This window comes from Schistocerca piceifrons, chromosome 10, assembly GCF_021461385.2.
Source record: "Schistocerca piceifrons isolate TAMUIC-IGC-003096 chromosome 10, iqSchPice1.1, whole genome shotgun sequence".
Lineage (NCBI taxonomy): Eukaryota > Metazoa > Arthropoda > Insecta > Orthoptera > Acrididae > Schistocerca > Schistocerca piceifrons.
The window spans coordinates 85338757-85364822 of NC_060147.1; the positions used below are offsets into that span (position 1 = coordinate 85338757).

The 26066-nt window shown below is 40.0% G+C and overlaps 1 protein-coding gene across 1 annotated transcript in view; it reads left to right on the forward strand.

The window, feature by feature from the left end:
• Positions 1-26066, forward strand: part of LOC124718790 (5'-3' exoribonuclease 1) — a 181578-nt gene that overhangs the window by 81397 nt on the left and 74115 nt on the right. The window contains exons 16-20 of the mRNA XM_047244397.1: positions 2005-2130; positions 4338-4452; positions 6717-6881; positions 17636-17759; positions 23636-23784. Of these exons, the coding sequence (XP_047100353.1) occupies positions 2005-2130; positions 4338-4452; positions 6717-6881; positions 17636-17759; positions 23636-23784 (679 nt within the window). The remainder of the gene's footprint in view (positions 1-2004; positions 2131-4337; positions 4453-6716; positions 6882-17635; positions 17760-23635; positions 23785-26066) is intronic.

Below are 26066 nucleotides of genomic sequence, written 5' to 3' on the forward strand. Positions count from 1 at the left end.
TGACCATGCCATACCTACATTGAGTGCTTATGTAAACACGAAATATTAGCTCATGTAAGCAACTAGCAATGCCATATGGCAGTGGCATTTATTTCGAAAATTAAAAATTTGATAATTGTTTTTACACTGCACTTCATGTATTTAATTAGCCTCTAACTGGAGCAACTGAATTACATTTCCACCAGGGTTTCGATTACCTCTCGCCGTGCCCTGAAATGAGAAATGTCCTACCCACTATCCTTCCCACCCCTCCCCCAGTGGTATTCTGCCGTCCACCAAACCTACACAATATACTCGTCCGTCCTTACCCAACCCCTGCTCCCCATTCCTTACCTCATGGCTCATACCCCTGTGATGGACCTAGATGCGAGACCTGTCCCATACATCCTCCCACCATGTACTCCACTCCAGTCACTAACATCACCTATCCTATCAAAGGCAGGGCTACCCGTGAAAGTAGTCATGTGCCCTCAGCACTCACTGTCCAACACTCCCACCATACTATCCCTCCCCCTCCCTGCTCCATCCTCCCCTTATGCCCACACTGTCGCCACTCCCATCATGCACTGGTGCTGCTGCTCACAGTGCGATTTTAGTTGCCTGAGACTGCAGTCGTGCGTGTGAGTTTTGTTGATGTTCATCATATATTCTTCTTTCAAGATACTGTTCATTCTATTCGACTGTTCTTCCAAGCCTTTTGCTGTCTGTGACAGAATTACAATGTCATTAACAAACCTCAAGGTTTTTATTTCTTCTCCCTGAATTTTAATTCCTACTCCAAATTTTTCTTTGGTTTCTGTACTGCTTGCTGAGTGCAAAGATTCAATAACATCGCGGATAGGTTACAACCCAGTCTCTGTCCCTTCTCAACCAGAGCTGCCCTTTCATGCCCCTCAACTCTTATAATAGCCATTTGGTTTCTGTTCAAGTTTTGCTCCCTGTATTTTACCCCTATACCTTTAGAGTTCCACAGAGAGCATTGCAGTCAACATTGTCAAAAGCTTTCTCTAAGTCTACAAGTGCTATAAACATTGGTTTGCCTTTCCATAACCTGTCTTCAAAGATAAGTTATAAGGTCAGTATTGCCTTACATATTCCTACACTTCTCTAGAGTCCAAGCTCATCTTTCCTGAGGTCAGTTTCTTCCAGTTTTTCCATTTTTCTGTAAATAACTTGTGTTAGTATTTTGCAACAGTGACGTATTAAACTGATAATTTGATAATTTTTGAGCATGTCAGCAACTGCTCTCTTTGGTATTGAAATTATTACATTCTTCTTGAAGTCTGAGGGTATTTTGCCTGTCTCAAACATCTATCACACCAGATGAAAGAGTTTTGTCCTGGCAGGCTCTTCTGGAATGTCATCTACTCCCAGGATCTTATTTCGACGTAGGTCTTTCACTGCCCTTTGAGATTCTTCTTGCAGTATGACATATCCCACCACCACTTCATCATCATCATCTATGTCCTCTTCCATTTCTATAATATTGCCTACAAATTAATCTCCCTTGTATAGACCCTCTATATACTACTTACAGCTCTCAGCTTTCCCTTCTTTGCTGAGTCTTGTTTTCCATTTGAGCTTTTGATATTCATACAGCTGCTTCCCTTTTCTAGAAAGGTACATTGGATTTTCCTGGTTCCCCAAGTGAAATATGCTTCTATTCGTTCATATACTGGCAATAATTGCCAGAGAGATTGGTGGTACGTTGATCTCGCATCTGAATATTGTGGATCGCTCCTTGTACTGTGTAGTAGGTAGCAGTCAGCTGGTTGGAACAGACCCTAGGCCTAACCCCTGAGTGGTGTTTATGTTAATGTTTCCACCTACAGTTTCTAAACATTACATATGCATTACATTGTGTGTTCAGCATATCTGAATGGTTAACATTAAAATCGTGTTGTGTCATTGCATCTTGCTTGACTTCCAATAATTTTCAACTAGCTGTAAGTTCTTTAATAATTCTAGAGTGGCAAATTGTTATTACCCCATTTTTGTGCACAGGGTGTATGCTGTTTCGAACCACGAGTTCAACCTGTCATTGGCTGCATCAGGCCAGCTTAACAAGGAGAGGCAGAGCGCCGAAGGGAGGGATGCGTGGTCGCGCCAGGTGCAGGCCATCAAGAGACAGTGAGTAGTCAGCCTAGAGCGTGCAGCATCCGTCCAGTCAATCATTGTGTTCTGTACATTCCCATCAAGAAGGAGAAACTTCAGGGATGTGAGACTAGTCACGGCATACATTATAAAAAGACAAGCAAATCATATAAACTTATCAAGTATAGTGTTCTGACAATAAATTGGCATTGTACTGCTTAATGCTATTAACCATTTCGCTGCCATGGGCTATGCTTGCTATGTCTTGCTATGCTAATCCCCAGGTCTTGTCGATTGTAAAAGCGTGCCACTCAGGTTTTCCTACAGTGCTGAGGATGTCTCAGTGTGCCCTGAGCCACTGAACTCTCACTGCTGTGGATGAGTTATTTCCATGTCTCAGTGAATAAAAACATTTCGGGTATTTATCGTACAAGAAATGTGCTTCATTGCATGCTGTCATTTGTAAAAACCTCGTTTCAGTATCTTGAATCGTTTATGAGATACGCCGATTGTATGAATGGGCCTGTCGCATGCAGTTATCCTTTGGATATAAAACACAATGACTGGAGAACAAAATGAGATATCCTTCTACTCTCAATTCTGTGTAAAATTTTGGTATCCTATCTACATTTCATTCACTGTAATGTATCGGCACAGTAAAAGAAAAAAAAACCTTTATTACGTTATTAAGTGAACATATCCAATTGTAAGATTTGCAAAAATTAATTTTTTTCACGTAATAGTTTTCTTAAAAACAGATGATAAGTCTTTCACAACAGCTGGTGAGTCCGCATGGATGGAACTAGGCGTGCTGCGTCCAGTCATCTGTCGGCTATAAAACTGAATAATGTGACAATGAAATGAGACATCATTCTGTACACAATTTTAAGCGAAATTTTAATATCTTATCTACATTTCATTCACTGCAAAGTAAGGGTTAAAATCGACCATATACAAAGTTTACGCAGTGCATTTTTACGTCTGCAAACTCTTTAAAATTTTGTTCACTGTTTTACTTAATTTGATGCAGCACAGTAATTATAACAGATAATGAAAAGAAATCCAATTCTTTATTGAGTTAAGATATCAGACTGTAAGATGTGCAAAAATCAAATTTTTTCACATAATAGTTTTTGAAAAATCGAACGAGTGTTTCATAGAGGCTGGAACGACATTTCTCAGCACAGATACCAGCATTTGGTGAGCAGTACAGCCATAACAAAAACTGGCTCAGCACAGAAAGCAAAGAGCCTGTCTGTAGAAGCAAAAAGATTAATGCATAAACCAGTTAAATTTAATTGTATGAATTAGAAAGAAACCTACTAGTTTAGGAGGTATGAGGGCGTTGAAAGGTGGAAAGGGGATGACAATTTTGAACATGTGACCTCACCAGATGATGTAGCTCACCACATTTGCAGCAGTAGAGCCTATCGGTCTGTTTCACCTGATCATCCCAACCTAAGTCAAGTATTGACATTAGCTTTGAGCCCTTGTGTGCGGCTTTAATGCGTGGACTCGGGGTTATGTCTGGTTAGCAACATTTCTTTCACTGCATTAGACAACTGTGTGTTTACAGTGAGATAAGATATTTTACTTACCGGCCTCAATCTCTCTAATGGTTTACTGTAAAGTACAGCACAAAAAAAAAACCCTACTGTACTTCAGCACAAATTGATGAGTTTAAGCTTCTGAATTTCATTGTTACTAGTACATGTACTGCACAGTACATTTCTTCACAAGCAAGAAATTTTGTAATTACACACTGCGCAGTGGAGGGGTGCTCCTGTTGCTTTGATATCTTGAGCATTACTGATGATGCTGTTGGAAGTATGTATCCTACTCTTAATGGTCCCACCCAACAGTACTAGAAATGCAGATCCATTCCTACCAACTGTTGATGCTCAGGAACAAGAATCCCATTTATATTTGATTCACCCTCAATGTGATGTAACGTGATGCGTTACGTACAGTGGCTGTTGGAAGTGCGGCTGGGATGGTGTGACATGTCCCCCAGTGTGAATCTACAACTTTCATCTTGAGCTCATTCATGTGGTGCTAACTATTCCTCTGCTCTGGCAATGTTCACAAAAAAACTTTTGAAGATGTTCTGTAGTTTCATAGAAGGAAAATGAATGTGAATGCTGTTACTTCTGCATATTGACTGTGTGAAGGATGTGTGCAGTGTTTGTAGCAATGTGCTTTCCATTTGTTACAAATTATTTCATTGCTTGCTTTCCTACCAGGTACATGACCAAGAGGGGCGTGGAAATCGGCTCTACGTCAGTTTTGGTCCACGCGGCGATTCTTTGTGGCATAAAACACATCATCAATAACAGCGAGGTGGTTCTTCACAAACAGGTGATGCATAATTGTTTTCTAGAGTGTAGAACCTGCAAAGACACCTCCTGATGAAAACCAAAATTTAGAAATAATTTCACCTAAGAGCAGGTGACTTTACCAGTGCTATTCAGTGCAAGGAAAAGGTGCAACTTTGTGATCAGTGATGGCGTCACCTGTATGTTTAGTTGCTCCAGTCTTCTGATCCTTTTCAAATACTTTTGGATAAACTGTGTAAGATTTTTTGGGCGAACACAAGGCTTCTCTTTCCTTTGAAGTAAATAAGTGCCACAGAAGACTCAAGTTTGTTGAGGATTGTCAGCTAGCCACCCCAAAGACAGTAAGAAAATGACTTTAGGGTGTAATGCAGCAAGATGACAAAAAGTTATAGTGTCTGTACCTAAAAATTTTTTATTAATTACGGAGTAAGTAACAGTGTTCAAAAAAATTTATATATATAAAAATTGAAAATGTAGCATATTAAAATATAAAATGTAATAACTTCATAATATATTGAAGTACAAAATGAATTACAGTTGGACATTAACTGTGATTGTGCAAGTGGCAGGATTGAGTGATCCAGAACCAACAGCTTTGTGGCACTGCACTGTCTCTCATTCAGTTCGGTATATTCCCCACTTATTTGCTCAGCCAACAAAATTTTCCCACTACCGAGTATGCACCGGTACACACGATGCACCTGTACAGACAAACACATGAATACAATCTCAGATAAAATTGGATGATTTATTCAAGAGTAAAAGCTTCACAAACTGAGGAAGTCAATAATGCATTGGTCCACCTTTGGCCGTTATGCAAGCAATTATACATCTTAGTGTTGCTTGACAGAGTTGTTGGATGTCCAGTTGGTGTGTTAGATTGTCAAAATCACAAGCTGGTAGGAGGGCCTTGCCAGTAATGCCAAACATTCTCACATGGAGGAGAGGTCCGGTGACCTTAATGGCTAAGGTATGGTTTGGAAAGCACGAATACAAGTGGTAGGAACTTGTGTGTGGGCGAACATTATCTTGCTGAAATGTAAGCCCAGGGTGGCTCGCCATGAATGGCAACAAAACAAGATGTAGAATGTAGTCAGTGTACCAATAAACTGTAAGGGTGTCGCAGATGACAACGAAAAGGGTCCTGTTATGAAATGAAATGAAATGGTGCCACAAGACCACCACTCTTGGCTGTCAGGCATTATCATGGGTGACAGGCTGGTATACCACTGCTGCCCAGGGCATCTCCGAACACTACTTCACTGGTCATTGGGACTCAGTTCTAAGCAGGACTCACCGCTGAAGACAATTCTACTCCAGCAGTGAGGTTCCAGGCTGGAGACATGTCTGGAGACACCTCAGACAGTGGTGGGATACTAACCTGACTGTTGCCCACCATAATGCCAGACAACCAGGAGTGATGGCCTGGAGTGCCATTTGTTTTCATTGCATGACCCTTATGGTTATCATCAGTGGCACCCTTTCAGCATAGTGGTACACTAATGATATTCAAGGGTCATTTTCTTGGTCTTATGGTAAGCCATCCTGGGCGTACATTTCAGCAACATAATGCCTGCCCGCACATAGTGAGAGTTTATACTGTTTGTTTTTGTGCTTGCCAAACCCTGTCTTGGTCAGCAAGGTTGCCGGATCTCTCCCCAATTGAGAATGTTTGGAGCACCCAACCAGCTCAGTGTTTTGATGATTTAACGCACCAGTTGGATGGAATTTAGCAAGATATTCTTCAGGAGGACGTCCAACAATTCTTACCAATCTATGCCAAGTCGAATAATTGGTTGCGTAAGGGACAGACATGGACCAGTGCATTATTGGCTTACTGAATGTGTGAAGCTCTTTTCTTGAATAAGTTGTCCAATTTTTCTGAAGTTGTAATCATTTGTTTGTCTGTACAGGTACATCACATGTACCAATGTCTGTCCCATCCAGACAAATGTTTTGTGGTGTGTGTGTGGGGAAGGGGGGGGGGGGGGGGTTACAATTTACGCATACTGTAAATACTGTAAATCACTGAGAGAGGTTTATGTCTGCCATTTTCATAATGATGAGGGTCAGTGTATATAGGTGGTATTGATACAGTACACATGCTCCAAAGAGTTCATACTGTTTTGTTCAGCTCCTGTACTGTTTATCTTTCTGCATGTTTGGGTCATTATTGCTAGACAGGGAAGTCCTCTCTGTCCCTCAGAATAATCAGTACTCCACTTGATGTAATTGTGTCACACAGTATTGTTATTTCCACTGAAGTCTTGACCTGGTCCTTTGCAGTGGAGCTCCACACCTGTAGCATATGCTCTCCAGACGACGGTGAAGGACATCAAGACAAAAGACAAGGTTGCCGACGGCCCGAAGTACCGCACCATCGATGATCTCTTCCCGCGTGGTTGCGTGTGCTTTGTGATGGCTCCACCACACTATGGTGCTATGGGAGAGGTGGGTATATCTGATAGGTTCATTTTATTTTATTTATTTATTTTTTCGCCTTGGGCCACACAGTTGGTATCACAACTGGTTCCAACTTTTTAGCAAGTCATCATCAGGTGATCTGTTGGAATAAGAGAGGAATATGGCTGTGGAGATAGTAGGAAACTAAATTACAAATGAAACTAGATTGTAGGCAGAACTGTACATAGTTCAGAAAGCTACACACTAACTCATTCATTGAACAGATTTGGGGGAGCTTACATAATGCACATATCTGCACTCTGATTGGTGGATTTGAAGGCTGTTGTTAACAACATAATTGTATAAAGCTGGTAACTCGGAAGTCTAAGACCAACCCTTAGACTTCTGCAGTCATGCTCTCTGCATTCTATGCTGAGCATAGCTTTGTTGTTGCTATACTGTTTGTCTAAAGCTGCTATCTGCGCTGAGAGACAGGATTCCAGCTGCTACGAAATACTTTTCATTTGCTTCTATGAAAGCTATTCGGTGAAAAAATTTGATGTTTTCACGTCTTACAGTCTGATATCTTTGCTCGATAAAGGACTGAACATCTTACGGTATGTTGACAGTTTTTACTTATGGACCGTCTGACAGCAACTGAATAAAACACAATTTTTGTGCCATACGCGTTTCGCCTTTATTTTCTGTAAGGCATCATCAGTGGCCTGGAATGTGTAGATATGTTTGCTATTTAATTTACATTTTTGTCACTGTGCCTATAGGTTATAGACAGTTCTGGTGGTTGGTATTTCCTATTAAGTAGTAATGTTTTGAACTGTACTTACAGGTTGCGTGGACAATTTCTTACATATTACACTCCTGTTGCATTTTTGGTGCTGTTGTTCTTCTTACGAATGCCAATTTGCGTTTTTTTCACATTCCACTGCACTATGAACTGAATGCTTGTTTCAATGCAATGTTTTGGTTTCTGTTGCTGACTGTCAAATGTTTTTGCCAAACATCGAATGTTATTGCCAAACCTTCGAGTGTAATTATTGAAGTATCTGTGATCTGTTCGTGTATGCATTTGTGTGTGTGTGTGTGTGTGTGTGTGTGTGTGTGTTTTACACACACACACACACACACACACACACACACACACACAGCACAAAAGAATTATATCACACCAACAACACACACACACACACACACACACACACACACACACACACACACACAAATGCATACACGAACAGATCACAGATACTTCTATAATTACACTCGAAAGTTTGGCAATAACATTCGATGTTCGGCAAAAACATTTGACAGTCAGCAACAGAAACCAAAACATTGCATTGAAACAAGCGTTCAGTTCATAGTGCTGTGGAATGTGGGGAAAAAAAATGCAAATTGGCATTCATAAGAATGCAACAAGAGTGACTCGCATTCGGGAGGGCGACGGTTCAATCCTGCGTCCGGCCATCCTGATTTAGGTTTTCCGTGATTTCCCTAAATCGCTCCAGGCAAATGCCGGGATGGTTCCTTTCAAAGGGCACGGCCGACTTCCGTCCCCGTCCTTCCCTAATCCGATGAGACCGATGATCTCGCTGTCTGGTCTCCTTCCCCAAAACAACCCAACCCAACAGGAGTGTAATATGTAAGAAATTGTCCATGCAACCTGTAAGTACAGTTCAAAACATTACTACTTAATAGGAAATACCAACCACCAGAACTGTTTATAACCTATATGCACAGTGACAAAAATGTAAATTAAATAGCAAACATATCTACATATTCCAGGCCACTGATGATGCCCTGCAGAAAATAAAGGCAAAACGTGTATGGCACTAAAATTGTGTTTTATTCAGTTGCTGTCAGACGGTCCATAAGTAAAAATCATCAACATACCTTAATATTACACGCAACTGAGGAAGACAGGACTACAAAAGTTGAAGACTGAACTTCTATTCATTATTTGTCATAGTTATTGCATTTCATGAAATTAAGTGAACCATTTCACAAATTATAAAGAGTTTGCAGAGGTGAAAGCATATAGTCTAAACTTTTTGTGTGGTTTGTGGTAGGTCATACAGGATGCATTCACAAAGTTTCAAGAATGCTTTTTTCCTAGGTAGGGGAAGAGGGCACAGACTGGTTCCACTGACTGAGTGAAGTAGTGGGGGGCGTCAGCTAACCGACACCACCGGTAGCAGTTGCCTCTGAGTTATTGGAGGGAGTAGATTGCTGGTGTCATGAGTACATGTCAGTGACTACCATCAAAAACTCGGAGCCGTTAATGCGGTGTCAATTGGAGCAGCGTTATTCGGTAATGTTTTGTGCAATACTAAGCGAAACCACTACAGAGACTTTTGGTATGATTAAAAGGCCTGTAAAGAAGAAACTATGTCATGTGTAATAGTTTTTGTGTGGCACAAGAGGTTCAAAGATGGCTAAAAGGACATTTAAGACAACGACCACACTGGGAGACCTTCAGCAAGCGGAACTGATGAAAATTTTTGGGAAAGTGCATTTGTTCCTGCCAAATAGACTGTCGCAGGTTAGTTTTAAGCTGGAGTGCTCTGCCGTTTGGGGGATTGGGTCTGCCAAAAGACCAAAGACTATTGAGTTCTTTACCGTGACAAATCACCCTCTCACAGGTCGCTCACTGCCAGCGAAGTTTTAATCAAGTTCACCATGGCAACACTGCTGCAGCCACCCTACAGTCCCAACCTAGCTCCCAGCAACTTCTTTTTGTTCCCCTGAATCGAGAGAGACCTGAAAAGGTAGCGATTTATCATGACTCCAGTGGTCCAGGCAGCTCTGATGAGGTCCCTTGACAGCCTTTTGCACAGAAAGTTCCAAGGAACCTATGAATGATAGAAAAAATGTTGGCAGCACTGTTTTTATGACAGGGGTCATATTTTGAAAACTTTTAGTTCACTGTACATAAATTTTCAGTAAATTTCTTTGTTATGAGACCACTCTTGAAACTTTGTAAATGCACCTGTACATTGCTGTGTATGAAATGCACAAAAAGTATCAAAACTTTATTTCAAATTAAGAGCAAAGTAGTGTCTCATTTCTTTCTCGAGCTATTGGTTTTTAAATCTAGTTGACAGAAATGCGCAGCATGCCCACTTCCATACATGTGCATACACCCAGAATGAGACAGCTGTTAAATGAAGATACTGCCAGACAAGTATGAGCCAGCAGTGTGTCTGATCTGTGTAAATATCTAAGAGCATTGACATCAGATGGGTTGTGACTCATCTTGCTGTAATGTGCAATTGTTATGAGTGACAAACTTGGTGTGGAATGTTAGGAATAATGTCAAGATAACTTTGTTTCCTTTTTTATGTATTTTCCCCAATCACATTAGGTCTCCAACTTCTAAAATGCTACAAAATGATTACAGTAATGATAGACGTGGAATAATTTATGACAGAATAAAGATGTTAAAATTCTTAAAGTTTACCAGACAGCAACAGCAAGCTGTCTTACACAAACAGGAGTCAAGGAACGATTAGTTTTTGTCTCCAGGTATTGTCAGCATAGTCTAAGGGCCTTGTCTTTGACTATTAATCAAAATATTCAGGGGCTCATGTTTGAATCCATCACTGATTTCAAATAAATATCAACAACAGTGTTGGCCAACAAATTCTGGTATAATGATTCACCCTCATTCCGCTAACAGCCTTGTTGAAGAAAATGAAGTCAGAAATTTACCCTGGAAGTGGAAGAATAATTAGTAATCAACGGTATAGGGCTGCAGAAGGCAATGGAAACACTTTCGTTATGGTTGGGTAATGTTTATCAAAAGAACTTGTTGTCTGAAATTGAAAAAGTGTGACAATGATCTCACCATTGGAACGGATTCTGGATTAATCCCCCATCTGATCCTTAGGAAGGAGACTACCAAGGGGAAGAAAGAGATGGAATAACCAGTGAAAGGGTAACGTTTTATGAGTCTGAATGTGGAATATCAGAAGTCTGAGTATGTTAGGGAAGCTAGAAAATCTGAAAAGCAAAATGCAGTGACTCAGTGTGATACAGTAATGATCAGTGAAATAGAAAGAAGATAAGGAATCCTGGATAGATGAATATGGAGTAATATTATCAGCAGCAGAAAATGGTGTATCTGGAGTAGAAATTATGGCAATGTGTTATTTGCTGTGATCAGTTCAGTAATAGGGCTGTTGTCAGAATTGACAACAAACCAATGTCAACAACAATGGTTCAGTTTTACACGCCACTGAAACAAGCATAAGGCGGAGGGATAGAGAAAGTATATAAGGATACTGAACAGATAATTCAATATGTAAAGAGAGATGAAAAACAAATTATCTTGGTTGATAGGAACACTGTCCTTGTGGAAGGAATGAAAAACAGAATTATGGGAGAATAAGGGGTTGGTAGCAGGAGTGAGAAAGAGGCGACACTGAGTTTTGCAATAAATTTAGTAATAACAAATACGCAGATCAAGAGGAGGAAATGTACTTGGGAAAGATCTGGAGACATCAGAAGGTACCACCTGGATTAGGTAGGTCATGATGCCATAGAGATTCCAAATTCATATAAAGAGATATATGTTCAGCTTTCACTTTGGTGATGATTAAGGAAGACAGAAGTTTAACAGAATCATTAGGCAGAACCAGTGTGTGAAGTAGTGATGCTACTGAAGCACTGAGGAATAATGATTTGTGTTGAAAGTTTTCTGAAGCTGTAGATGCTGCAGCAATGAATACTGTAGTAGGCAGTCGAGTTTAAGAGGAATGGACATTCCAAACAACTGAAAATCAAACAAACAACATAATAGAAGTAGGAGGGGGGTAGCTCCAAAGAAATCTTGAATAACAGAACAAATATTTCAGTTGTGATTTATTACCCTTTAGTACTGAAGTTCATAGGTGCAACAGATAGATATCCAACTGTTTACTGTGCTCATCCTATCTGTGATAGAAGGCCTGTGATGGCTATAGTGAGGACATGACACGGGTGACTCTTTTAACCCTTTAACCCTTTCGCTGCTGTGGATGCACACGCACAACACGCTGCTCCGTTCCCCAGGTGCTGTGAACATGTATTTGGATGCCACTTGGGTTTTCCTATACTGCTATGGACATCTGTATGTGTCCTGAGCCGCTGACCTCTCACTGTTGTCAAAAAAAGAAACTGAATTTTAGTGCATTGAAATGTTCTTAAAATATGCCTGTTGTTTTGATTACATGATTCATGATGTGGAAGGCTGTGAATGGGAGCACTGCATGTGAGCATCTATCAGATATAAAACCTAATAACTCAGGAACGAAATAAGATATTGTTCTGCTTGAAATTGTAAATAAAATTTCATTATCTTGTCTACATTCCATTCAATGCAATGTGTGAGCTAAAATCAACCATATGCAAAGTTTATGGAATGAATTTTTTACCTCTGTTAAATCTTTAAAATTTCACACTGTGTTTTACTTAATTTGATGCACCACAGTAACTGTGGCATATAATGAAAAGAAATTCAGTCCTTTATGGAGCAAAGATATTAGACTGTAAGATGTCTCAAAATCAATTTTTTTACACAATAGTTCTTTTTTTTTTAAAAAAAAAAAAAAAAAAAAAAAAATCAAATGAAATGTATTTCGTAGCGGCTGGCAAGTCTGTATGGACAGAACTGGGCATGTTGCGCACAGCTTTACATTGGAGGTGAAACCCAGTAACTTAAGAACAAACAATAAGATATCATTCTGCTGGCAGTTTTAAATGAAATATCAATACCTAATCTACATTTTATACATTTACACGATGTGTTTATATCTCTGCAATCTCTTTAACATTTCACACACACACACACACACACACACACACACACACACACACAAATGCATACACGAACAGATCACAGATACTTCTATAATTACACTCGAAAGTTTGGCAATAACATTCGATGTTCGGCAAAAACATTTGACAGTCAGCAACAGAAACCAAAACATTGCATTGAAACAAGCGTTCAGTTCGTAGTGCTGTGGAATGTGGGGAAAAAAATGCAAATTGGCATTCATAAGAAGAACAACAACAGCAAAAATGCAACAGGAGTGACTCGCATTCGGGAGGGCGACGGTTCAATCCTGCGTCCGGCCATCCTGATTTAGGTTTTCCGTGATTTCCCTAAATCGCTCCAGGCAAATGCCGGGATGGTTCCTTTCAAAGGGCACGGCCGACTTCCGTCCCCGTCCTTCCCTAATCCGATGAGACCGATGATCTCGCTGTCTGGTCTCCTTCCCCAAAACAACCCAACCCAACAGGAGTGTAATATGTAAGAAATTGTCCATGCAACCTGTAAGTACAGCTCAAAACATTACTACTTAATAGGAAATACCAACCACCAGAACTGTTTATAACCTATATGCACAGTGACAAAAATGTAAATTAAATAGCAAACATATCTACATATTCCAGGCCACTGATGATGCCCTGCAGAAAATAAAGGCAAAACGTGTATGGCACTAAAATTGTGTTTTATTCAGTTGCTGTCAGACGGTCCATAAGTAAAAATCATCAACATACCTTAATATTACACGCAACTGAGGAAGACAGGACTACAAAAGTTGAAGACTGAACTTCTATTCATTATTTGTCATAGTTATTGCATTTCATAAAATTAAGTGAACCATTTCACAAATTATAAAGAGTTTGCAGAGGTAAAAGCATATAGTCTAAACTTTTTGTGTGGTTTGTGGTAGGTCATACAGGATGCATTCACAAAGTTTCAAGAATGGTTTTTTCCTAGGTAGGGGAAGAGGGCACAGACTGGTTCCACTGACTGAGTGAAGTAGTGGGGGGCGTCAGCTAACCGACACCACCGGTGGCAGTTGCCTCTGAGTTAAAAAAAAAAAAATCAAATGAAATGTATTTCGTAGCGGCTGGCAAGTCTGTATGGACAGAACTGGGCATGTTGCGCACAGCTTTACATTGGAGGTGAAACCCAGTAACTTAAGAACAAACAATAAGATATCATTCTGCTGGCAGTTTTAAATGAAATATCAATACCTAATCTACATTTTATACATTTACACGATGTGTTTATATCTCTGCAATCTCTTTAACATTTCGTGTGCATTTTACTTAATTTGATGCAGCACAGTAAGTTTGATGGATGTTGTTGTTGTCTTCAGTCCTGAGACTGGTTTGATGCAGCTCTCCATGCTACTCTATCCTGTGCAAGCTTCTTCACCTCCCAGTACTTACTGCAACGTACATCCTTCTGAATCTGCTTAGTGTATTCATCTCTTGGTCTCCCTCTACGATTTTTACCCACCACACTGCCCTCCAGTGCTAAATTTGTGATCCCTTGATGCCTCAGAACATGTCCTACCAACCGGTCCCTTCTTCTAGTCCAGTTGTGCCACAAACTCCTCCCCAATTCTATTCAGTACCTCCTCATTAGTTGCATGATCTACCCATCTAATCTTCAGTGTTCTTCTGTAGCACCACATTTCAAAAGCTTCTATTCTCTTCTTGTCCAAACTATTTATCATCCATGTTTCACTTCCATACAAATACTTTCAGAAACTACTTCCTGACACTTAAATCTGTACTCGATGTTAACAAATTTCTCTTCTCCAGAAACGCTTTCCTTGCCATTGCCAGTCTACATTTTATATCCTCTCTACTTCGACCATCATCAGTTGTTTTGCTCCCCAATTAGCAAAACTCCTTTACTACTTTAAGTGTCTCATTTCCTAATCTAATTCCCTCAGCATCACCCGACTTAATTCGACTACATTCCATTATCCTCGTTTTGCTTTTGTTGATGTTCATTTTATATCCTCCTTTCAAGACACTGTCCATTCCGTTCAACTGCTCTTAAAAGTCCTTTGCTGTCTCTGGCAGAATTACAATGTTGTCGGCGAACCTCAAAGTTTTTACTTCTTCTTCATGGATTTTAATACCTACTCCGAATTTTTCTTTTGTTTCCTTTACTGCTTGCTCAATATACAGATTGAATAACATCGGGGACAGGCTACAACCCTGTCTCACTCCCTTCCCAACCGCTGCTTCCCTTTTGTGCCCCTCGACTCTTCTAATTGCCATCTGGTTTCTGTACAAATTGTAAATAGCTTTTCGCTCCCTGTATTTTACCCCTGCCATCTTTAGAATTTAAAAGAGAGTATTCCAGTCAACATTGTCAAAAGCTTTCTCTAAGTCTACAAATGCTAGAAACGTAGGTTTGCCTTTCCTTAATCTATTTTCTAAGATAAGTCGTAGGGTCAGTATTGCCTCACGTGTTCCAACATTTCTGCTGAATCCAAACTGATCTTCCCCGAGGTCGGCTTCTACCAGTTTTTCCATTCGTCTGTAAAGAATTCGCGTTAGTATTTTGCAGCAGTGACTTATTAAACTGATAGTTCGGTAATTTTCACATCTGTCAACACCTGCTTTCTTTGGGATTGGAATTATTATATTCTTCTTGAAGTCTGAGGGTATTTGACCTGTCTCATACATCTTGCTCACCAGATAGTAGAGTTGTCAGGACTGGCTCTCCCAAGGCCGTCAGTAGTTTCAATGGAATGTTGTCTACTCCCGGGGCATTGTTTCGACTCAGGTCTATCAGTGCTCTGCCAAACTCTTCACGCAGTATCGTATCTCCCATTTCATCTTCATCTACCTCATCTTCAATTTCCACAATATTGTCCTCAAGCACATCGCCCTTGTGTAGACCCTCTATATACTCCTTCCACCTTTCTGCTTTCCCTTCTTTGCTTAGAACTGGGTTTCCATCTGAGCTCTTGATATTCATACAAGTGGCTCTCTTTTCTCCAAAGGTCTCTTTAATTTTCCTGTAGGCAGTATCTGTCTTACCCCTAGTGAGATAAGCCTCTACATCCTTACATTTGTCCTCTAGCCATCCCTGCTTAGCCATTTTGCACTTCCTGTCAATCTCATTTTTGAGACATTTGTATTCCTTTTTGCCTGCTTCATTTACTGCATTTTTATATTTTCTCCTTTCATCAATTAAATTCAATATTTCTTCTGTTACCCAAGGATTTCTACTAGCCCTCGTCTTTTTACCTACTTGATCCTCTGCTGCCTTCACTACTTCATCCCTCAGAGCTACCCATTCTTCTTCTACTGTATTTCTTTCCCCCATTCCTGTCAATTGTTCCCTTATGCGCTCCCTGAAACTCTGTACAACCTCTGGTTTAGTCAGTTTATGCAGGTCCCATCTCCTTAAATTCCCACCTTTTTGCAGTTTCTTCAGTTTTAATCTACAGTTCATAACCAATAGATTGTGGTCAGAGTCCACATCTGCCCCTGGAAATGTCTTACAATTTAAAACTTGGTTCCTAAATCTCTGTGTTACCATTATATAATCTATCTGATACCTTATACAATCTCCAGGATTCTTCCATGTATACAACTTTCTTTTATGATTTTTGAACCAAGTGTTAGCTATGATTAAGTTATGCTCTGTGCAAAATTCAACCAGACGGCTTCCTCTTTTTTTCTTTCCCCCAATCCATATTCATCCACTATGTTTCTTTCTCTCCCTTTTCCTACTCTCGAATTCCAGTCACCCATGACTATTAAATTTTCGTCTCCTTTCAGTACCTGAATAATTTCTTTTATCTCATCATAAATTTCATCAATTTCTTCATCATCTGCAGAGCCAGTTGGCATATAAACTTGTACTACTGTAGTAGGCATGGGCTTCGTGTCTATCTTGGCCACATTAATGCGTTCACTATGCTGTTTGTAGTAGCTTACCCGCACTCCTTATTTTTTTTATTCATTATTAAACCTACTCCTGCGTTACCCCTATTTGATTTTGTATTTATAACCCTGTATTCACCTGACCAAAAATCTTGTTCCTCCTGCCACCGAACTTCACTAATTCCCACTATATCTAACTTTAACCTATCCATTTCCCTTTTTAAATTTTCTAACATACCTGCCCGATTAAGGAATCTGACATTCCACGCTCCGATCTGTAGAACGCCAGTTTTCTTTCTCCTGATAACAACGTCCTCCTGAGTAGCCCCGCTCGGGGATCCGAATGGGGGACTATTTTACCTCCGGAATATTTTACCCAAGAGGACGCCATCATAATTTAACGATACAGTAAAGCTGCATGCCCTCGGAAAAAATTACGGCTGTAGTTTCCCCTTGCTTTCACCCGTTCGCAGCACCAGCACAGCAAGGCCATTTTGGTTAGTGTTACAAGGCCAGATCAGTCAATCATCCAGACTGTTGCCCCTGCAACTACTGAAAAGGCTGCTGCCCCTCTTCAGGAACCACACGTTTGTCTGGTCTCTCAACAGATACCCCTCCGTTGTGGTTGCTCCTATGGTACGGCCACCTGTATCGCTGAGGTACGCAAGCCTCCCCATCAACGGCAAGGTCCATGGTTCGTGGGGGTAGGAATTTGTGTTTATTTTTGCATTTATTGCAATTTGTGTTTATATTTGTATTTATTGCAAACTGCAGATTTTTCAGGCCCCTACTAGTGGATAATAAAATAAACTTCAAATGCGAACTGAAATCATATCTGCTTTATAACTTCTGCCCTTCTATTAGACAGAAGAATCCTGAATGTATCATTTTGTGTGTATATAAACCAAGTATGAGAAATTAATTAAGTAAAATGAACTTAAGGAGTCATGTAAACGGTGAGCATTTTGCTGTTTTTTCCACAGAGAACATATACAGTAATATTGTAAAACTGTGACTTGTTCCATATTGTAGTGAGAGTTTGTAATTTTGGTCCATGGAACATAAAAAACTGCATAATCTGTCTTTTGTGTCACAAGGTGAAGGAGAGTATAATGGACAACAGAACCCTGCGCCTGAAGGTTATTGTGTCAGTGCCGGTAGAGCCCGACCTGTCGCAGCTGTTCAGAACGTACAAGAACATACAGGCCAACTATATGACTGGTGAGCTGGCTTTCTGTTCTTAAAGTCTTCCCACTGATATATTTTGGCATTTTACAGAAATCTCTCAGTGTTAATGCCTTCTACAGCTAACACTGTTATCAGTTGTAGTTATGGGCAAGTGCTGTACTGACTGACCTATCCAAGCATGATCTGGCTAATAGGTTTAATCTTCCACGAAGTTTCAATAGTCAATTTGTCTTAAAAATTAAAAAATTAAGTTCAGTTGGGTTACTGATGACTTTCAGTGTTATCTATGTAGGTCTGTAGTTGATTAATGAATGTTTGCTGTTTTAACATACTGACTACATTCTCTTGTGTTTGTTGAGAAAAATTGCATAGGAAAACCAAAAGCTGGAAATGCAGTAGTCGAATAATGTTGAGCAAAAATGATGACAGTATAGTTTTTTCAGCTGTTGGAATGTACTGCTACTTCAACGTAGTGATCTGAAGATGAAACTGGTAATTTCATATTTAATTTGTGTGTGATTGTGCTGGAAAATAGAGGTTGGAGGTAGATGTAATCCTCTTGTCTTAGAGTCTACAGGAAGGCCAAAAAATCGTAGAAATAAAAATTTAAGTGGTGTCATATTATCTCCAGAAAATGAATTTGTAAGGAAGAAATTACTGAAGAAATGTCATTGTGAAATTTTAATGTAAATGGAACACCCTGTCATCATCATTGACAGTGAAAACATTTTGGGGTGGTTGTTTTATGCGTGCACTCTATGAAGACACTAGTGGGTGTGGTTGACAAGACCTGCAGAATTGACCAGTTCTGATTACTGGCAGATGACAATATCTTTAGACATTTAAATGTAGGAAAGCCAAAGTTGTGTGCAGTTCTAACAATCGTAGGAATGTTATGTGTGACTGAGTTTTATTTATTAAGATGTCATTCGTATTATTCACAGTGCCATATATACTGTATGTCTTTTCGCCATACGATGATCCGTGGTGGCTGGCAGCAATTGTTGCCAGTTTTTGACTGCACATTGCTAAGTCTTCTGGCAACACTGAAAATTATAGTCATCTCCTATACGTGACAGCGACAGTGAGATGTTGCCATGGAGATGTATGCAGGATCACATTACGTGACGGTTGTGGCAGACGTGCAAGGCAGGCACAGTGAGCCAAGTTTTACCTGGCATCGTTCTTCTTTCCCATACAGACTGTAGCTTAAGTTGGTAATAACTAGAAAGCAATCAATGTCAATGAGTGCCACCTGATTTCTATTGATTCAGCTGCTGCTCTCAGCAGGTAGAGAACAACATAAGAAGCAGTAACACAGTAAGATTTTCCAACAAGATGCAGGTTAACTGCAAAATATTGTTCATAAATTTGTAGATATTACCCAGAAAACTAGATGTTTTTCATGTTGCGCAGGGAAATAAGTTTGTACACAAACAATGAATTTAATAAATAATGTAAAAGTTCGTAAACAAAGCTGGATGGACAGTTATTTTCTTTCTTATTCTTTAGCTGTATTGCTTAAGATGTATGGTAAATGGACGTTATTACTTACCCCTGCAGTATTTTCCTTCTTCAGGTAGTTAAGAGCCAAAGAAGGTAGTACAGATGGCCTATGCATGTGCTCTTTACAGTAGTGTGTCGCAAAGCTTAATGTTCTCCCATCCTCTATGTCATGCTAGGTAGAAAACCCTGCACAAGGGGGGCTTCCAAATGTAAGTTTCACATTATTATGAGAAGTGAAGCTACTTTTATTGATTGCTGCACTATGTTTCAATGTGGCACATACACACAACACTATTTTTCAACAGTCACACAGTCTGTGTAAACATTAATCAGAATGCCCTACCGATAGTTCAGTTTCTGAATGACAGAAATTTGCTCCTTTGTTGTGAAGCCATTTGAGAATTGCTGTGTAAACATCCTCGTCTTTGGAAAATCTCTTCCCCTCTCTCTCTTGATGATCTTGCTGCTTGACGCAGAGATGGAAATTGCAGAGTGCAAATTTTGAACCTCCCTATTGGCAACACCCAGGTCTGTACAGCCTTGAAAAACTGTTAGCACCATTTCTCTTTGGCTGGATGTGACATTGCGTTTTATCCATATACCACCAGAATTTCACAGTGAATCTGTGTGCAGTTTAGATGTTTTGTCCATAAGAATCGTACTGTACCACTTGCTTCAACTACACTGTGCCATTTCCCTCTCACCGTGTGATACTTATGTTATGTAAATAATAGATTTCAGCTTTCAGTCGTCCTTTTTAAATTTTATTGGCAGATCTAGATTTCGGCTAGAAACTAGCCATTCTAAATGCACTATCAGTTTTGATCAATGCATGTAATGCCTGTTGGTTGGGGTTAATCCACAGTTCAATGAACTGTGGATGAAGCCCGACCAACAGGGCTTAATCCACAGTTCAATGAACTGTGGATGAAGCCCGACCAACAGGCATTACATGCATTGATCAAAACTAATAGTGCATTTAGAATGGCTAGTTTCTAGCTGAAATCTAGATCTGCCAGTAAAATTTAAAAAGGATGACTGATAGCTGAAATCTATTATTTACAAGTCAATGACAGTCGCTGCGTGCAACAGCCTTCTTAATGGAAGGTAACCTGACTTACGTTATGCATACCACAGTGGAGTTTATGTGTAGGAACTAGGAAAATGTACTCTCATTTGTGCTGTGTGGCAGTCTTCCTGTGAGATGACGTGAGTAACTTACTTTCTGAAGCCAGTACACAATACCCTTCAAGCATCAGTGTCATATAAAGTGGAGCTGGTCAGTAGATCTTATTAACTGGCAAACACATTGGAGTGTCTGACTAGTGTTGTCCCTCTGTTTATCTACATTGCTCTCATGGTAGGCGAAGAGGAAACAGATTAGGTGACCATTTGATGAGAGACGGTGGACAGACCGACACTGTGTGTTCTCATACACTGATATGACAAAAATCTTGGGGTAGCAATATGCACATCTACAGATGATGGTAGTATCACGCACATGCAGTACAAAGGGCAGTACTTTGGCAGAACTGTCATTTGTACTCAGGTGATTCACATTAAAAGCTTTCCAATGTGATTACGGCTGCACTACAGGAATTAACAGACTTTGAATGCGGAATGGTAGTTGGAGCTAGATACAGGGAATATTCCATTTTGGAAATCGTGAAGGAGTTCAATATGCAGAGATCCACAGTGTTAAGAGAGTGCCAAGAATGCTAAATTTCATGCATTACTTCTCACACGGACAACGCAGCGGTGGTGGCCTTCACTTAATGACCAAATGCAGTGACATTTGTGTAGAGCTGTCATTGCTAACAGACAAGCAACACTGCGTGAAAAACCACAGACACTAATATGTCTGGAACCGCACGACCGCTACGGTCGCAGGTTCGAATCCTGCCTCGGGCATGGATGTGTGTGATGTCCTTAGGTTAGTTAGGTTTAAGTAGTTCTAAGTTCTAGGGGACTTATGACCACAGCAGTTGAGTCCCATAGTGCTCAGAGCCATTTGAACCATTTTGAACACTAATATGTGACATACAGTGAATGTATGTGTTAGGACAGTGCAACAAAATCTGGTATAATGGGTTACAGCAGCAGACGACTGAAGTGAGTGCCTTCACTAGCAGCACGACATAATATGCAGCACCTCTCCTGGGCTCTTGACCGTATCAGTTACACCCTACATGACTGGAAAACTGCAGCCTAGTCACATGAGTCCTTATTTCTCTTGGTAAGAGTTGACGGTAGGGTTTGAGTGCAATGCAGGCCCCATGAAGCCATGGGTCCAAGTCGTCAACAAGGCACTGTGCAAGTTGATGGTGGCGCCATAGTGGTGTGGGCTGTGTTTACATGGAATGGACGGACACCTCTGGTCCAAGTGAACTGATCATTGAATGGAAATGGTTATGTTCAGCTCCTTGTAGACCATTTGCAGCCATTCGTGGACTTCATTTTCCCAGAAAACTACGGAATTTTTATGGATGGCAGTGTGCCATGTCACTGGGTGACTGAAGAATGTTCTGAACAATTTGAGGGAATGATTTGGCCACCAGGATCACCTGTCGTGAACCCCTTCGAACATTTATGGGACACAGTCGGGAGGTCAGTTCGTACACAAAATCCTCTGGCAACACTTCACAATTATAGACAGCTCAATGTTTCTGCAGGGGACTTCCCATGAATTGTTGAGTCCATGTCACATCAAGTTGCTGCATTACCCTGGGCACAAGGAGGCCTGGAACAATGTTGGGAGGTATCCAGTGACTTTTGTCACTGTAATCAGAAAATAAATACTACGATAAAAATGAAGGTCAGATACGGGACTATTTTTTGAAAATGCAGATGACCAAAAAGTAGCAAAATGTAGCTTTTAAGGGCAGTTACATGCCACTGACAAGGAAACATCTAACCCCGTGCAATTGTTTCATACTAGCCACAAAGAGTATTCTAATGATGAAAGGCCAAAAAAATAAGGGAGTCTTCCAATTCATAAAAGAGAACATGTACATGAAAAATTCTGATGATAATTTTATGCAAACCTATTAAAAATTTCTAATGTTGTGTGTGTGTGTGTGTGTGGGGGGGGGGGGGGGCGCTCTTTTTATGGGTTGTATATGACCTTACTGAATTTATTGATTTATGACTGTTTTAAATACAGTGATTTTTTACTGGTGAAGAATTATCTGCCAATATTCTAATTTGTACAGAATGCATAAAGAACAGTAGAACTCATCTAGAACTACTATCCTGGACATAAAATGAAACACATAGTTTCATTTGGAAGGAGCAAAAAACAATATTTCATAATTTTATGAGGCCATCTATGTTTCTAAACTACGGTCGCAGAAGCCGGGCTGGGGCACAGTATCCGAAGCCATTTGCATGTTGGCTATCCAGTAGCTTCCAGGGGCTACAAAAATTTCATTTGCAATATTTCATGTAATTAATAACCAAATTTAACAATTTTAAATGTTGATATTGACAAGTTATTAAGATGTGTAAGCTTTCGTTAAACATTTAACGCAGTAAGACAAATATTACAGGAAAACGTCCGTTTGTCTCAAGGCAATGTAACTGCCAGTGTGCAAAAGCACTTTATTCATCTAGTATTTGAGAATGAGAACACTTAGCGACCTCTAACTAACTTTACATGTAATTTCAAAACTTTTTCTCATTGGCATCTCGCACAAAATGACGAAAGGAAAAATGTTTCACTTACATTTCTGCTGTTTGTACAGTAAAACAGCAGCACCAGATACAGCATTTTAATTTATTAGTCCTTACCTAACAACTCTATTAGCAACACAATTTGCTTACAGTGTCCGCATATATCACTGAATGTAGCTCAAAAATTGCGTCATTGTGCTATGCGTGATTCTGGAGATGCTGACATCATAAACATTGAGCTGCTTGAGAAAGTACCTTTCACTTAAAATGGAGTACAAATTTCCCAGAACTTGGCACGTTCCAACAAAGTGATTAAAGGCAACTATTTTACTCATTAACTCAGTGTAAAAAAATCACAAATTTGAAGCTGTTTTTGCGTGGAAGTTTGATTCTTTAAAGAATCAAGGGGGTTATTGGTGGTGACTATTTGTCATGCTGCAAAAGCATTATTAGTGTGTTTACACCATCAAAATGAATGTTAAGTTGTATAGATTTGCCTCACGCTACACGTATTGTTCGAGGAAGTGACACTACACAAATATGATTTGCAATATTTCACGTAATTATTGACCGTGATGCTACCCTGGGATGGTAGAGGCTGGCTGTTTGAAATTCCCTCTCTCACGAATCAGCTGGATCAATTTCAAGGATCCATTTGGAAGGGTGCAAAAGCTCCACTTCCAGAAAAACCACTATGTCTCCAGCATTAATTTAAACTGTTTATGTTGCAGTGGGACAGGCAGCTCAGAGGCTGAGCATCTCACCACACCTGTTATCACGCATCACAGGCACCGTCTACGTCATCAAGCAGGCTGGGGCGTCCTCATCCGCCAAGCTGAACCTCGGCCTCAATCTCAAGTTCAACAAGAGGAACGAAGAGGTGAGAGACAGTTACAGCTCAAACTCATTTTCGTATCAGTCAAACTCCTCTCCTCCCTTTGTCATTTAGTTGTGGTCACTGCAGCAGTTTTATGTATTACATGAATTGCTGATTCCTATTTTTCTCTTATGTTCATCACTATCATTTCAACTGGATGTGTATGTGCAAATGATTCATTTGGCTGGTCACAACCTTTGCTCCGCACATTTTTATTTTATTTTATACTAACTTTTTGCATGCCCATATGCCTGCAGTCGATGGTGTTACTGATATTCTGTTTCACTTCTTCACAGTAATCTCACTTTTTCTTTTTTTTTTCTGTCAGATCTGTCCAATAGGCTCCACTTCATTTGAGGCATATTTACAACAGTAACTGATTGTCATATCTAGAAAAATCTGTCACTCACAGCTGCCTGATTCTCCACTAGTTTATAGCATGCCCCTCCAGAGATGACATAAACTATATCTGTGGCTCTCTTCCACGTGCCAGGATCTGTACCCTCAAAACACACTGCCAAAATTATTGGTTCTTTTCAGTCTCGTGCTCAGATGTGGTTGACATGTCGAATAACTCACATACGATACAAATTACCCACACAGTGTTTCCCTACAAGTAATTATACAAGTAATGAGCCATGTCGGAAGGGGCAGATTGCTACTCGTCTTAAAGAAGATGTGTCAAGTTGCAGACAGGCCTGAAATGCTGGAGATGATGGTTGTGTGCGCCTGAGGTGTGCTTGCTTGTGTGTGTGAATGGTGTTTGTTTTACTGATGAAAACTATGGCCGAAAGCTGTAAGTAAGTTTCTTTTGATTGTGCCTGTCTGCAACTTCATGTGTCTTCTCTACGTTAAGTAGCAATCTGTCTTTCACTACATTGTTGACGTCCCACCTGGAGTTTCCATTGTTTGATACAAGTAATGAACCATGTGCAAACAAAATTTGGTTGAAATTGCCCCAGACATTCATGCATTAAGCTTTTAAGTTAGCCCTTTTCACCCACACCTATGGAAGGTAGTGGTTCTCAGCCATGTTGTACAGCTTCCTACCACCGACTGAATCTGCTTGGAACAAGAGCCTCTCCAGCTTCTCCAATCTTCCAATAACCTTGCTGTAGCTGCTTCACTCATCTAGCTGTTGTTTTCCTACCCTTTTGCCACTTGTCCCCTGTCCTTCCCCTCAGTCTCTTGCCTCCCATATCCATCTTGGGCTCCTTCTGAGGTGCCTTCGACATTGCAGACTATCTTTACATGCCTGTACCATTTTAATTTTTTATCCTCAGTCTTCTCTTGTAGGGATTCCTCTTGTGTTATCTCCCAAATACTTTAAATTCTCCAGTTTTCCATTTTTGTTCTAATTGTCTGACATCTGAAGAATGTCATTTAACTTTGTTTTTTCTCGATCCTTCCTGACTCATGTTTGTTCAGTGTATAGAATTAGTATACAGTATGTAACAGAGCAAAACAAAACTGAGAAAACTAGTAAACAGGTACAGGAAAAGATTTTTTTTTTTTTTTTTCAAAGTTTTGTTGTTATTTTTTGCCTGATTTCGGTGTTACTTCTTGATGAATTATTTTTGAAATACGTTCTGTATTTTTGTCATATTTCATTGTTTCTAAGTCATATTGAAAATCAACATACACCTGTCAATTATTTATTGACAGCACACGTCTCATTTATTTCCGTTATTTGCTTTAATATAAAAATATTAAAATCAACCCACTAAGGAAGAAATGACTCTTCATCCAAACAATCTTGAAAACTCTTCATCCAAATAATGTTGAAAGCTTTTCAAAAGAAAACATTCTCATAATCTGGGGACAATATGCTGTCACATTAGTACTAGGTGTTCTGTTTATCTTGCTACCTATCCCCCTCCAGACATCTTTTATTTCCCAGGAGGAGGGTGGGGAAAAATGCACATAACAAAATTGCCTTTGACTCTACTATAAAAGCACACAGTGAATGTACCTAAAGTAAAGTAACTTGTCCACTGGCTAGAATCAACTGGAAACACAAGGAGAATGATGATGAGTTTTTAATCAAGGATCACCTTTGCTACTGTACACAACACATCACTTAAAAGTACTACAATACTGTAATACATGTCAGACCTTGAAGAAGAATATGCCTGCCCTCAGTCCACCATCAGGCCACTATCACCCAAATGCTCCACAAATCTGGATATTGTACATTTAAACTGGCCAGCCAAATGGGAACCCATAATGAAACCCATATAAAACTTTGTCAGTTGCTGATAATGCTCTGTCTCACTTGAGTGCTC